This window comes from Pagrus major, chromosome 6 (genome assembly GCF_040436345.1).
Source record: "Pagrus major chromosome 6, Pma_NU_1.0".
NCBI classification, from domain to species: domain Eukaryota; kingdom Metazoa; phylum Chordata; class Actinopteri; order Spariformes; family Sparidae; genus Pagrus; species Pagrus major.
This window is the reverse complement of record NC_133220.1, coordinates 18920271-18932948: the sequence shown is the minus strand read 5'-3', so window position 1 is coordinate 18932948 and position 12678 is coordinate 18920271. Positions and strand designations below refer to the sequence as shown.

The following is a 12678-nucleotide window of genomic DNA, read 5'->3' as shown; positions in this document are numbered from 1 at the left end:
GAGTGAAGAGTCTTTTTCTAAATGTAGAGCTTCTTAAACGTAATAATAATTTTGCATGATAACTTGTGCAGTTTGCATCCACCTTTTAATCATTTAGCCTGTCTTTCTTTTCACTAAATCTAAGGATGAAAGCAGGGTGGATTTCTTCTTTAGGATTGAATGCCTTTTAAAATGCCAAAAGACATGAATGTAACTGTGCACACATCTATATATATACACATTAAACATGAGATTTAAAACACATTATAAGCATGCTGGCGGACAGTTCGCCATCCATCCTCCTGACTCTGTGAACACATTTGCCTTTAAATAGTCAGAAAGTAAAATCTACAGCGCTGTGTCATCGTTCACTCTCTGCTGATTTCACTTGTTCGTCATATCATAACCCCCCTCGCTCACTATCGAACCCCACCAGGCTGTAATTCAATTTGTCTCCTTGTCGCATTCATATCCAGAGGTTGAAACTCTTGACTCCAGAGAGTTAACTGAAGAGATGAGATGGGAGAGGAATCAGAGCCGTGGTTAATGGGCCGTGTCGAGTACAAACACACATGCACACACACGCTCTTGCCAGCGCACACACACACAGAACCCTTTCTGTGCCAAACACACCTGAGTCTCCTCTAAAATAACGCATCAGCATTCAGCTGAGACACCAAAATGTCTCTGCAGCCATTAGAGAGGGAATACAGCATTACAGCGTACAATGTGTGTAACTACATGACCATCAGACAAAGGGAAAATGCATCTGCGTTCGCACAAGACTGGGAAATAAGAGGAATACCTTTTGCAGTAGTTGGGATCCAGAATATTTTGCAGAGATGGATTTAATTTCTCCACCAAATGCAGAGGCCCAGAGCTTCACGCTAGAACACAAAAAGGCACAGTTTTTAGAAAAGAAATACATAGAAAGGTGGGCGATTGATTTAAATAAATGAAAATAACCAAATTCAAATAAGAACCCATTTACAAACTATTTATAACAAATGATGTGAGCTTGAGTTTGACCCTCAGTACTCCCTGTCCTCTCCTCACCTCTCCCACCTCCTTTCATCTCTCCTCAGCTGTCATTTTTTTAAAGCTTTATTTCTGACACGATCAGTCAAAAGATAATCGTCCAGGCCTGCCGACCCTGACCGTCACTCTCCTGACGGATGATTGCTTGCAATTTTGATGATCTATACTGTAGTTACTGGAGCTTCTCCTATTAAACTGTAAATGAATCTGACTCAGCGTGGCAGACAAAAACTGTACCTGAAATGTAAAACAAAGTTGAATGTGACCGTCCTCCAGGAGACACAGAGGCTGCTTTAAGACTGTGGCCTGTTCTAAGGACTCAGGAAAACTGTACAGGAATCATTAAATTTCACTTGATCTCATTCTATTTTCTACTGGTTTGCTACATCTGATAGATTTGTGATGTAATATTGTGTTTTATAAACCAAACAGACTATTAAATTAACTTACAAGAGGTGCGCAGAAAAACCTTTTTGACACCTGAACTTGAAATTTATGTTGATTTAGAAGATATGTCATTCTGACATGAGTGTTATCGCTGTGAGATTAACTTTCGAAATCTGCAATTACATCTTTTACTTTTATTTTGGATTTTCCATAATTTTGTTTTTAAATTGATGGAGGTGGAACGAGGAAACAAATGATATGCAATTTAACAACACTCCTGACCTGCTGCAGAAACAATCTGAATGAAAAGAAAAATGTGATTCATGCGTTCAGCTTGCTGCTCTTTTATGTAAAGAATTGGTATTTAGATTACACCTGTAAAGGCCTGCAGATGTGACTCCAACTGTGGCAATTTACTGTTATCATATACATGTAAATAAAAAACTGAACGTCACTTTATCAATTTGAATTAAATGTAATGATAAAAAAGATTGAGATAAAAGGTCTAAACATGTGCCCCTAAAGCCAATGAGATAAGAACATTTCTGCCTTGTTTTTAGCAGAACTATTCAATGGATGGTAACACTTATCATTTCTGACTTATTCATAATAACCCAAACATTTATTATTGTCAATTTACTGATCGTATTTAATGAAACCGTAAAGCAAATATAAGACAACAAAGGGATAGAGAGTTTAGATGTAGTCTGCATGCTCTTTTGACATTTTTTCCATCTTCTGTGATTAAAAAAAAAAGAAAATCATGTTGCTTTTTCACTAAAATCCCATCTGTAATTGCTTGTTTCCTCCCACAATAATAGGCCTATCACTTTCCACCACTAACTGACGAGTTAAACCTAATAAACCTGTAATATGACCTGTGAGGTTAAATTAAACCGCACATGGTGTTCAACTTATCCTAGACAAGAGTCAGATGCATTAAAAAAGATCCCAGATCTCTCTCCAAAAAACAAACCTAAACCTAAAAAATGTCAGTTTAAAAATGCTGCACCTCTGCCTGCAAGAGATCAACATATTACTAAAAAGAAAAAAGTTGCACAGCTGCTTCTCACTCACACTGACAGAGGGATCCCTTGCTGGGACCCCGCCACCTCCACCACATTCAGGCCGACGAGGATCCAGAGCAGCAGGAGGCTGGTGCTGCACATGTGCGAGAACAGGATGCTCCAGTCCCCCAACATCTTCAGCTCTGCTTATAAAAATATATCTGTACAGTAAAATCCAGTCCCAGGCAGCAGCGTGCAGGACTGCTGGACCCCGGTGCACCGTCTCCAGCCGCGGCACTGCCAGCACGTAGCTTACTGTATTTGATAGTAGAGCGAGTGAGAGAGAGACATGCAGACAGAGAGAGAGAGAGAGAGAGAGGAAGAGAGAGAGAGAGAGAGAGGGAGAGCGTCACCCTCCAGCCTCCATCCTCCGCTCCGTCTCTGAAAAGGGAAAACCCCCTCAGTCGCTTCTCTGCTGCTACAATCACGAAGCTTTTTATTCCTGGGAACGAGCCGCCAGCTTTCACCACAAAGCTTTAATTAAAAGCTTGAAGTCGGCAGAAAACGACTCCTGGAGACGAAGGAGGTTTTTTATTCAGCCGAGAGGAGCAGCACGGACAGGTGTATCGCCCACAGAGCTGAGCTGAGGAGAACAATGACATTCATTTTTTGCAAAATGCTGAAAATTCAAAGAGTGAACTTTGGTCGTCCTGTGCCACACACACTTCTCTCACGTCGGCTGCTCTAAAGTTGTTGAATTTGAACGCTGACGCTGCGTTATTCTGTGCAGGCTTCATGGTTTGTACTGTGTGCTCCAGTCTCCATGCTGCACACACACAAACATCTGGAGCCGTGCGTCCTTACTGTGATTGAAATGTGATCACGTCCTGCACAGTAAGATCATTTTGTAGCATAGAGGGTGAAATAAGAAGCAGAGGATGAAGGGGGGGATTCATGACTTCCCCAAAATGGCTCTGTGGGCGATAATGAGACTGCAGATATTTGATGAAGGCTTCCGCACTGCCGGCAGCGCAACACAACAAAAACACACAGTTAGTTACTGGAGTCATCTGTGTTTGTGAGTTCAGAGAGTGAAGCTACTGCAGGACAACTCAAAGGAGAGCGACACATGTCAATGAGTCAGTCTTTGTACTCAAAATCTGTTAACTTTGCGCATTCGTCTATGATTGGCTGAACAATTTATCACTTTGACCAATGACGTCATGCCACTCTCCCGCAACTTTTCCACGTGGGCCCCTGAGATTATTTCTTATATGGAAGCCCATTTCTGCCAGTTTAAGAAATGAATAAAGATTAAAAGTCAAGAAATTAGTGAAAAGGTCGAAATTATAAAATGAAAAGACGAAATTATGAGTTAAAAAATTGAAATTATGAGATGAAAGCCATAATTTTTAGTTAAAAAGTGGAAATTATTAGATAAAAACGCATATTCATGAGATACGAATTAAAAAGATGAGATAAATTGTTGAAGCTATGTGACAAAAATCAAAAACATGAGATAAAAAGTCAAAAAAGAAAATTAAACTTGGAAATTATGAGATAAGAAGTCATAATTGTGCATCATTAAGTCAAAGATTTGAGATAAAAAGTCAAAAAATGAGATAAAACACCAAAAATATGAGTAAAAAAAGTCAAAATTCTGAGATTAAAAGTCAGAATTGAGATAAATAGTAAAAGATAAAACATTTTTTATGTAAGTATGATTTACGATGGGATTTTTTTCCCCTTCTTTATATATTTCTTGAACTGTCTTCATACTCTCGCGCACTGAGGTGAAGGGAATAAGTGAAGGAGCAGAATAAACTCTTCACCTATGAAGACAAAGTTTGTTGCTGACTATAAAACAGGAGCGGAGCCACCGTCCACTTCAGACCGCTGATTAGGAGCCGATAATGTTGTCAAGGCAGCAGGCGGGCTGATGCACCATCCCTCCACCCTCCACCTCCTCCACCACCACAGCAACCGTGTTTCGACTTGAGGCTTTTATTAGTTTAGTAATTGCATCGTACATCAAAGTTGTGAGGAGCCTGTACTGTCTGGGACGTGCCGATAAGCTGCCTGCATGTCGGCTGACGGACAATATCATCCGGTCTCCCCTCTCGCTGCGCCGCCTCCCTCAACGCTTTAATTAACTATCGACGGCGAATAAAACACCGAGGAAAGTCCTCTCATCCTGCTGAAGTATCCTTGAGCAAGGGATGTATTACCTGCTTCCGGGTCGTTGCACCAGCCTCACCGTTACGCACGAGGATACAAACCGCACACTCATCATTTGATTGGATCTCTTGAACGATGTCACGACCTCCACCCACACGCGACCTCCACCCACACAGTGCAGCAGGTCAAGTAAACACAGCAGGGGGCACACATCTAGTGCGTCCACCACAGTCCACTGGGCTAGCATTGCACGCGGACGGTTTAAAACAAATGATCAAAATCAGTACAGCAGAACCAGAGATATCACCTTTTATATTCCACGCAGTCTTCTTCCTTTTCCAAACCTGCTGCCTACATTACCCACAATGCAATTTAGCCATTGAGTGACATCACTGGAGGCACTTTATCAGATTACGTACATGCAGCTTCCTCAGAGTACTCCCCAAGACCTGTAAATGCACTTTAATGTGTACAATTGGTGGAGTTACCCTTTAATATTTGAACTATTTAACTAGTGGATACAAGATCCTCACAGTCTGCTCTCAGTGTGTGTGCTGCAGTTTCATACAGGAACAGGATTGGCTTCCTAGGTAGAAGTGATATCACAAAATTCTGCTCATACATACACGTCTTAAACTGATGAACATACATATTATCAACTGAAATAAAGGATTTATATGTCCTGAACCAGACCTCACAGGCCTTCAGGTGCTCTCCATGGTGCTGAATTTGGTCTGCAGCATCTGTTTCTCAACCCAATCACCAGAATAAATGTTGGCAGTGCATGTTTCCGCAAACCACAGACAGATATGTTGAAACTCAGCACTTATTTATGTTGCAAATTAAAAAAAAAAAAAAGTTTACTTTTTATATCTTACGTTGTTAACGCTGTGCAAATGTTCCACAAAAACCTGGTTAGGGTTTGAAAAAGATCAGAAAGATTGGCTTGTAATACGTGTTTCGGAAAAAAGCTCTTAAAATAATGAAACATCTTAAATCTGTGCCAAGAGTTAGCTAGTGGAGGGTTGTTTGGATTGTTGAGTCAAAACGATAGATAATGTTCAGACTGCTGAAAAATGACAGTGGGTCATATTCAAGTAAATGAGCCTATCTGTTCAAAAAGTCATGTGTCATTTCAAATAAATCAAAGTTACGGTTTTGTTCTATAATCAGAGCCAGACTGCTGTTGAGCCCTCGACCCAAACAGTTGTAATCTCTGTCTTGATTTGATTGGACATAACCCTCTTAGAAGGTGAAACAGCGGGCACTTGTTGTCACGTTAAGTCTGGGAGCTTAACCTCACCTCCTGCCCTCAGCACCAGGGAGTAAGTCTGTTTGGACCACCTACAACAGTCAATTTACTCTCATCCAGTGAACTGTGACTGCAGAGAGATTATATCACACCTCAGTGTGCCATGTGTTTGTTCAAAGGTCTTATACATTACACACCATTTGTTTTATTTAGAATTATTATCGCGTGTGTTACTCAGCATCAGTCTGACTCAGGGTTTGATAACATGTTTGGTAGAGACTTATTAATAGCACATCACACATCACAGTGATCCCGACTCCGACAGCATGTTACACTGTGTACGTACATACAAGCTTAACCAGTTACTTCACCATTATGGGATCTTACTTGTCGTAAGCTGACCTCTGACATCTACATTTTGACATCCCTAAATAGAAAGGGAAAGCTGTTCACACACATTTGAGGACAAATCTTATCTAAGGTTTTCATTCGTATGCAGTGCAGAAAATGTATTTTGTTTGAATTGTAACACTGCAGGGGATAGACAACATACCAAAACACCTCACAGCAAGTTCATACACTTGAAGTGTTTTAATCATATGTACATTTTCCATCACATTTTATTGCAATTTTATGAGTTCAATGTAAAGTGTCACATTTAATGCAAAGTCTTTACGCCACTATGTGGAGTCAGTGTTTATTATTCAAGTGTTATACACAAAAGTAATGCATTTCAAATTAGCTGTTTTGTCTCCTGTAATAAATCACACGTCTAGTTATTTAAATTATACACATTGACTCAACATGATAAAAAAGCTTTGCATTAAATGTGACACTTTACATCAGATGGAAAATTTACATGTAATTAAATACTTGAAGTTATTGTTTTTAAGTGAATTATGTTCAGTCTTTTGCAGAGATTCACCAGGAGTTTTAATTTATGTCACATAAAAAGTGTACGTTGCCGTGTAAACAGCAACAATAACTGCAATGTTGCCACGTTGATGAGGGCTGAACGATATATATAATCAGGTGTACGAGCTGCATACCGGGTTTGATGTATGTTTGTACCATTTTAATCCCTGCTTGGTGACCAAACCAAAACATTATCAGCTTTAATAAGGTATGTAGTTCTGTAAGCCCCAAGATCCGATAAAAATGTGTAAAGATACCTTTAAGCTGCATGATGGAGTGTTCACACAAACTCAAGGAAAACTCATGGAAAATCAAGGTGTCATTTACAGTCTGACCAACAAACAAACTGTAGTTTTACATGCTAAAAAATCCATCTCCATCCCCGTCACTGGAGGACAAATATCTTTATTCTTTATTGCCAATGGTCTGTTGGAAGGGCACAATAGAGGACACTTTATCATGTTTTATCATAGGGTCATCCAAGAGGGCATTTTCGCAGCATTTTTGTCGACCACAAGTGAAGCTAAGACTAATAAAATACAATCAAGTGTGCACCAAAGTATATTCAAGTATCTCAAATAATAAATGCCAAATTAAGTTTTTCCTGTCTAGTTGCGTTTGTCATGTCATTGATTAAGAAATGAATATTTGCTCAGAAAAATAATGCTTTACAGCAGGTTTAAATCACTGAATTTGTCATTTATTCTCCTTGTTTGTGTTTAAAATATTTTATTTTTAAAATCACCCAGTGTGTTCTCCAAATGTGCTCCAAATATCACAACCTGTTAGCCATTCCTTGTCTCAACTGCAGTTTGTTCACAACCCAGCAGCAACACTCCTCACTGGCTCCAAGAAGGAATAACAACATTGTCACTTTTATTTTGTTGGCAACACCTATTTACCTGTTTAGACTTCCACTGACACCTGGTTTGTGTAAGGAATGCAAGAAGGAGGATAAAGGAAAGAAAGACATAGAAAATAGGAGAAAGAACCAGGAAGAGATCATCAGCAGTCATCAGTCTTTACTGTAGTTACTTTAAGTTATGACACATCCTCTGAGTAGTTCTCAGAAAGCTAAACCAGCAGTCCCTCTATCCTCTGGGAGGTAGGAGTGGTCACAGAGTTTATTGTGTCTTTAACACTTGCTTAGTGGACTGATCCTGGGGAGAAGCACTGTGGAGTCATCCTGTTTAAGTGCATTTACAATCAAGCAAAAGGTGAAGGATCAAGGATCATCATTTGGAGGAATTATTCTTAGCCCCGATCTGGAGGACTTATCCTCAGACTCGGGGCATCTAATCTCAGCTGTCACACTTGGGTAGCGACATATTGATCGTCCAGAAGCTCCAGGACAAGAAGAAAGGAACCTGAGCATTTTCTAAAGCTTTGCATCCATGCAGCCATCTGTTTTTTACCCAAATGCTTCCTCCTACCTGGGCCCACATGGGGAGCCCCCTCTGTCACGCACCGGCTTCATCATCCTCTCCATCATCATGGCTCTTTTCACCGGTCCGGCCATCATACTCAACGCCACAGTGATCATTGTGTCCCTCATGCACAAGCAGCTGAGGCAGCCGCTCAACTATGCTCTGGTGAACATGGCTGTGGCTGACCTGGGCACAGCCATGACCGGAGGGGTGCTGTCTGTGGTCAACAACGCCCAGGGGTACTTCTCCCTGGGAAGAACAGGCTGTGTGATGGAGGGCTTTGCAGTGTCCTTGTTTGGTGAGTGAAAAGAGGTGCACAGATTGGATTCAGTTGTTTTATAACTGCTCAATTATAGTACAACATGAATATCTTTTCTTATGTAAAATGTGACGTTTTCATTTAGTTTCATAACAAACTTTAATAGGATGACACATTTCCTCACTGTATAGTCTGATATTCATTCACATTTTTCAGTAAGTAGACACTGACTCTGCTCTCCCTGAAGGCATCACCTCTCTGTGCACGGTCGCTCTGATCGCAGTGGAGAGGATGTTTGTCATATGTAAGCCGCTGGGGCAGATGACCTTCCAAAAACAGCACGCCTTCGGAGGTATCACCTTATCCTGGCTGTGGTCCCTCACATGGAACTTACCCCCCCTGTTTGGATGGGGTAGGTACGAGCTGGAGGGTGTCGGGACGTCCTGCGCACCGGACTGGCACAGCCGAGACCCTTATAACGTCTCCTACATCCTGGCTTACTTTGCAGTGTGCTTTGCTGCTCCCTTTGCCATTATCATAGCATCCTACACCAAGCTGATGTGGACGTTGCACCAGGTGAGCATTCATACATTTGGCTTCATCATACGCAGTGGTGGAAAGTTACTACTGTAACTACTACTGGGGCACTTGTACTTTTTTTTTGCACGCTAAAAAAACATTTGTTAAGTTCATAAGATACAGTGAATTGTTACAGATGAAATTGTGACTACAAAAAAAGCAATGTTGCCCCTGACAGTGGGGCCAAGCAAGAAAGGCAAAAGGACAAAGGTGCAAAAAGAATAAAATTAAGCTGAGAGATGTAACAATAAATGACTAAATTAAATCCTAATATAACATAAGAAACAAGGTAAATAAGCTGCAACTTGAAAGGACCATGTGACAGAATGTTAGATCAATTGTATTCATTCAAATTTGACCACCCAATCGCCAGAATAAATGTTGGCAAAGTGTGTTTCTGCAAAAACCACAGATAAGTTAAAACTTTATGTTTCTTTATGTTGCAACTTTACATTACGGTTGGTTCAGTTTTAAATGTTTCTCTTGTCTCAACAGTGTGTTGATGCTCTGTTTAGGTTTAGGCACAAACCCCACTTGGTTAGGGTTAGGAGAACATCATGTTTTGGCTTAAAATATCTGTTTTAACATGGCCGGAGATGTCCAGAAGTCTTGTTAGAAAACCCAGTTTTGTCACCACAAACACAGCCGCAGATGGCTCAAGTTCCTGTCAAAAATATCAGTATTTTGTCACCACAAACACGACTGGAACTTGTCCCAAGGTCCAGTGATGTCACACTTACAAATGTGAATGTGATATGATATGTTTCAATATGGCATGTCATACAAGTTTGAACGCATCAGCGGTTTACAGAAACATGAACTGCCATCATTTTATTCTGGCGACTGGGCTGATTTAGAAAATAGTAAAAACACAAAAGTCACAAAGTGTGTAATATGTGAACAAAAGATCAGAACCAGAACCTCACAACTAAACTACCTAACTGGATATTTAACATCAACTCCACTGTGGGCATTTACAACAGTAAAATGCTGCTCACTTGATGCATCATATGAGTACTTTTTTTTTTTTTTTTTTTTAGACTTTAAGCACATTTCAATGATACTTGAGTAGGAGGTTTGTTTTTATATCTTTGTATTTATTTTCAGTGTACATAGTTCAGTATTTGCTTTTGGCAAAATTGCAAGTTTCCATTTTTCCTGTGCTGTGTTCACAGCACACTGTGTATGCAGAGGGCCAGAGACAAAAGGAGAGATTAAGGTCATGACATGCGATAGTGGCATCCTGTCAGTTAGGACCTGACACTTTGCAGTCCTGTACTGTCTTTGGTGAAAGTGCTTTTTAAGTTTTTGCACCCTTGTCTTGGTTTGAGCTACTATTGACTACTAAATACACATCCTGTTACTGAACACTCTTAATTTATTGTTTGATGTTACATGCAGTTGTTTTAAGTCTGTTTTCTTGCTTGTTTACACGGGCTCCCTTGTAAAAGAGATTTTGAATCTCAATGGGAATATTTCTGGTTATATAAGGTTAAAAAGAAAACAAAATATGGCACGAGGAGGCCTATGGACCTCTTAACTATTTATATTCTGTGCTCCAGGTGACAAAGATGGCCTGTGTGGAAGGTGGTGCAGTAGCTAAAGGAGAGATGAAGGTGGCGTCCATGGTGGTCCTGATGGTCCTGACTTTTCTGATCAGTTGGATGCCTTACGCCAGCCTGGCCATGCTGATGGTCTATGACCCTGATGTGGAGATTCACCCGCTGGTGGGCACAGTGCCAGTTTACCTGGCCAAGAGCAGCACTGTGTACAATCCCATTATCTACATCTACCTTAACAAACAGGTACTGTGACACCACACGCAGATAATATCTGAATTCAGTCAGATGAGATGAAATCATTGTGGGAGCTCAGCTTGGTGAGTATCAGCTTTAAAATACTGAGCTGTTTTGGGACGTCGGCACCATCTTGTGGTATTGAAAGACGTTTTAGAAAAGATAAAGTCTGTACAGGAATGTGGGTTAGCAGTACTGTTATAATTGGGGGTAAACTAATTACACTAACCACATTTAAACGTAAGAATAACTCTTATTTACTCTTTATTGTAAATATTACAATTTTTTATTCACATTTTTCTAAGACTAACGAAAAACAAAGACTATGTACATTACTGTATAATAAAAAGTAGTTTGAGTCCCCTGAACGCTTTACTTGAACTGCCTTAAGCATTTAAGCACTACATAAACATTTAATCAGGAATTTATAACACGATAATGTCATTGTGAGCAGCTGAAAGGGCATTTATAAGTCTTACATCAACATTTATTAAATTATTTACCACAAATGTAGTTGTAAGCAGTTTTAAGGGCATGTTGTTATTAATGTACAGTATTTGTCACCAATTACAACTTCTCCAGACGTATAAAAATTTCTGCTCAGAATGATATTATAGTGTGTTATAAATCATATATTAAATGTTCACTAACTGCTTATAAATGCTAAATAAAGGATGTTAAAGAAAAGCGTTACCATTTTTAAGTTATTGGTCTCAATCTGCAATATCTTTTAAGATTATAAAATCACTTTATAATTACACTCATCAATAAATGGTATTTTTATAGTTAATTAAAATTTAATGAATAGTTATTTCACTGTTGACAAACAATGAAATGCTTTATAAACCATTTATCAACCAAGTGCTATTGTAAAATTGCAACTGATGTTTTAAATTCTTTGTAAATGGTTAATAAATAATGTGCAGTTCATCTGTAAACATTTAGATTGCCGTTAAAAAGCTGCAATAGATGTTTATAAACCTTAGCAATTGCTAAATGTATGTATTATAAAGCATCTGTTTGTTAACAGTGAAATAACTATCAATTATAAAATACTATTTATTTTTGATGGGTGTTATAAACAAAGTTATTGTTGATCATTGGTTTTCTTTTTATTACTTTATTACATAGCGTATGTAATTTATATGATTTGAATGTTTGTATGCAGAATAATACATCTTGTACCAGCTGAGAATGATGTCTGAATGTTTGTTAATACACCTCAAACAATACTTTGTGTTGGCTGAATGTTTCACGCTCCGGCTCATTGTGTTTTCTGCAGTTCCGTAAATACGCAGTGCCGTTCCTGCTGTGTGGGAGAGAGCCCCTGCTGGAGGACGAAGAATCAGACATGGTGACGACCACGGAGGCATCAAACAAAGTGATGCCTTCCTGAAATGTACACACACACACACACACACCTGCAACAATCCATTAAAAAGCTTTTTGCCTGATGGTTCAGTGTACACATCCTTTTTGTCACCATCTGTGAAACTATGACTGCGATGTTTGAATGTTTGTGAGATGTTTTAATGTTGTGGGCGAAGACACGGTGCTGAAAACAGAATACAAATAAATGAGAAACAGTAATTCAGCATAAGTTTATTCAATGATGATCAATAGAAAATAAAATATCAGTATCGATTCAAATAAAGTCAAGGCCAAAATAAAATGAAAAATACAAAAAAATGTATTGATACAAAACCTAGAAGGTTATAGTAAAGCATTTGCTACTAAGAGAAATGATGTTTACTGAATAAAAACATTAAGGAGCAAATATCAAGACTTTCAAGTAGAGAACATTACCATGGGTCTTTCCATACTTTTGTACATATTTTACATTATCTTCTATTTTAATACA

General features: G+C 39.2%; 2 protein-coding genes across 2 annotated transcripts in view; one reads left to right on the top strand and one right to left on the bottom strand.

Annotated features, from left to right (window-relative positions):
• Window positions 1-2606, bottom strand: part of cacna2d3 (calcium channel, voltage dependent, alpha2/delta subunit 3) — a 38537-nt gene extending 35931 nt beyond the window's left edge. Inside the window, exons 1-2 of the mRNA XM_073467681.1 lie at window positions 2482-2606; window positions 785-866 (exon numbers count right to left, since the gene is read on the bottom strand). Coding sequence (XP_073323782.1) covers window positions 785-866; window positions 2482-2606 — 207 coding nt within the window. The remainder of the gene's footprint in view (window positions 1-784; window positions 867-2481) is intronic.
• A 5544-nt stretch (window positions 2607-8150) lies between these two features.
• On the top strand, window positions 8151-12213 carry LOC140998656 (parapinopsin-like). Its single transcript, XM_073469005.1, has 4 exons — window positions 8151-8481; window positions 8690-9018; window positions 10584-10826; window positions 12100-12213. The coding sequence occupies exons 1-4, from the start codon at window positions 8151-8153 to the stop codon at window positions 12211-12213; spliced, it is 1017 nt and encodes a 338-aa protein (XP_073325106.1).
• The last annotated feature ends 465 nt before the right edge of the window (window positions 12214-12678 follow it).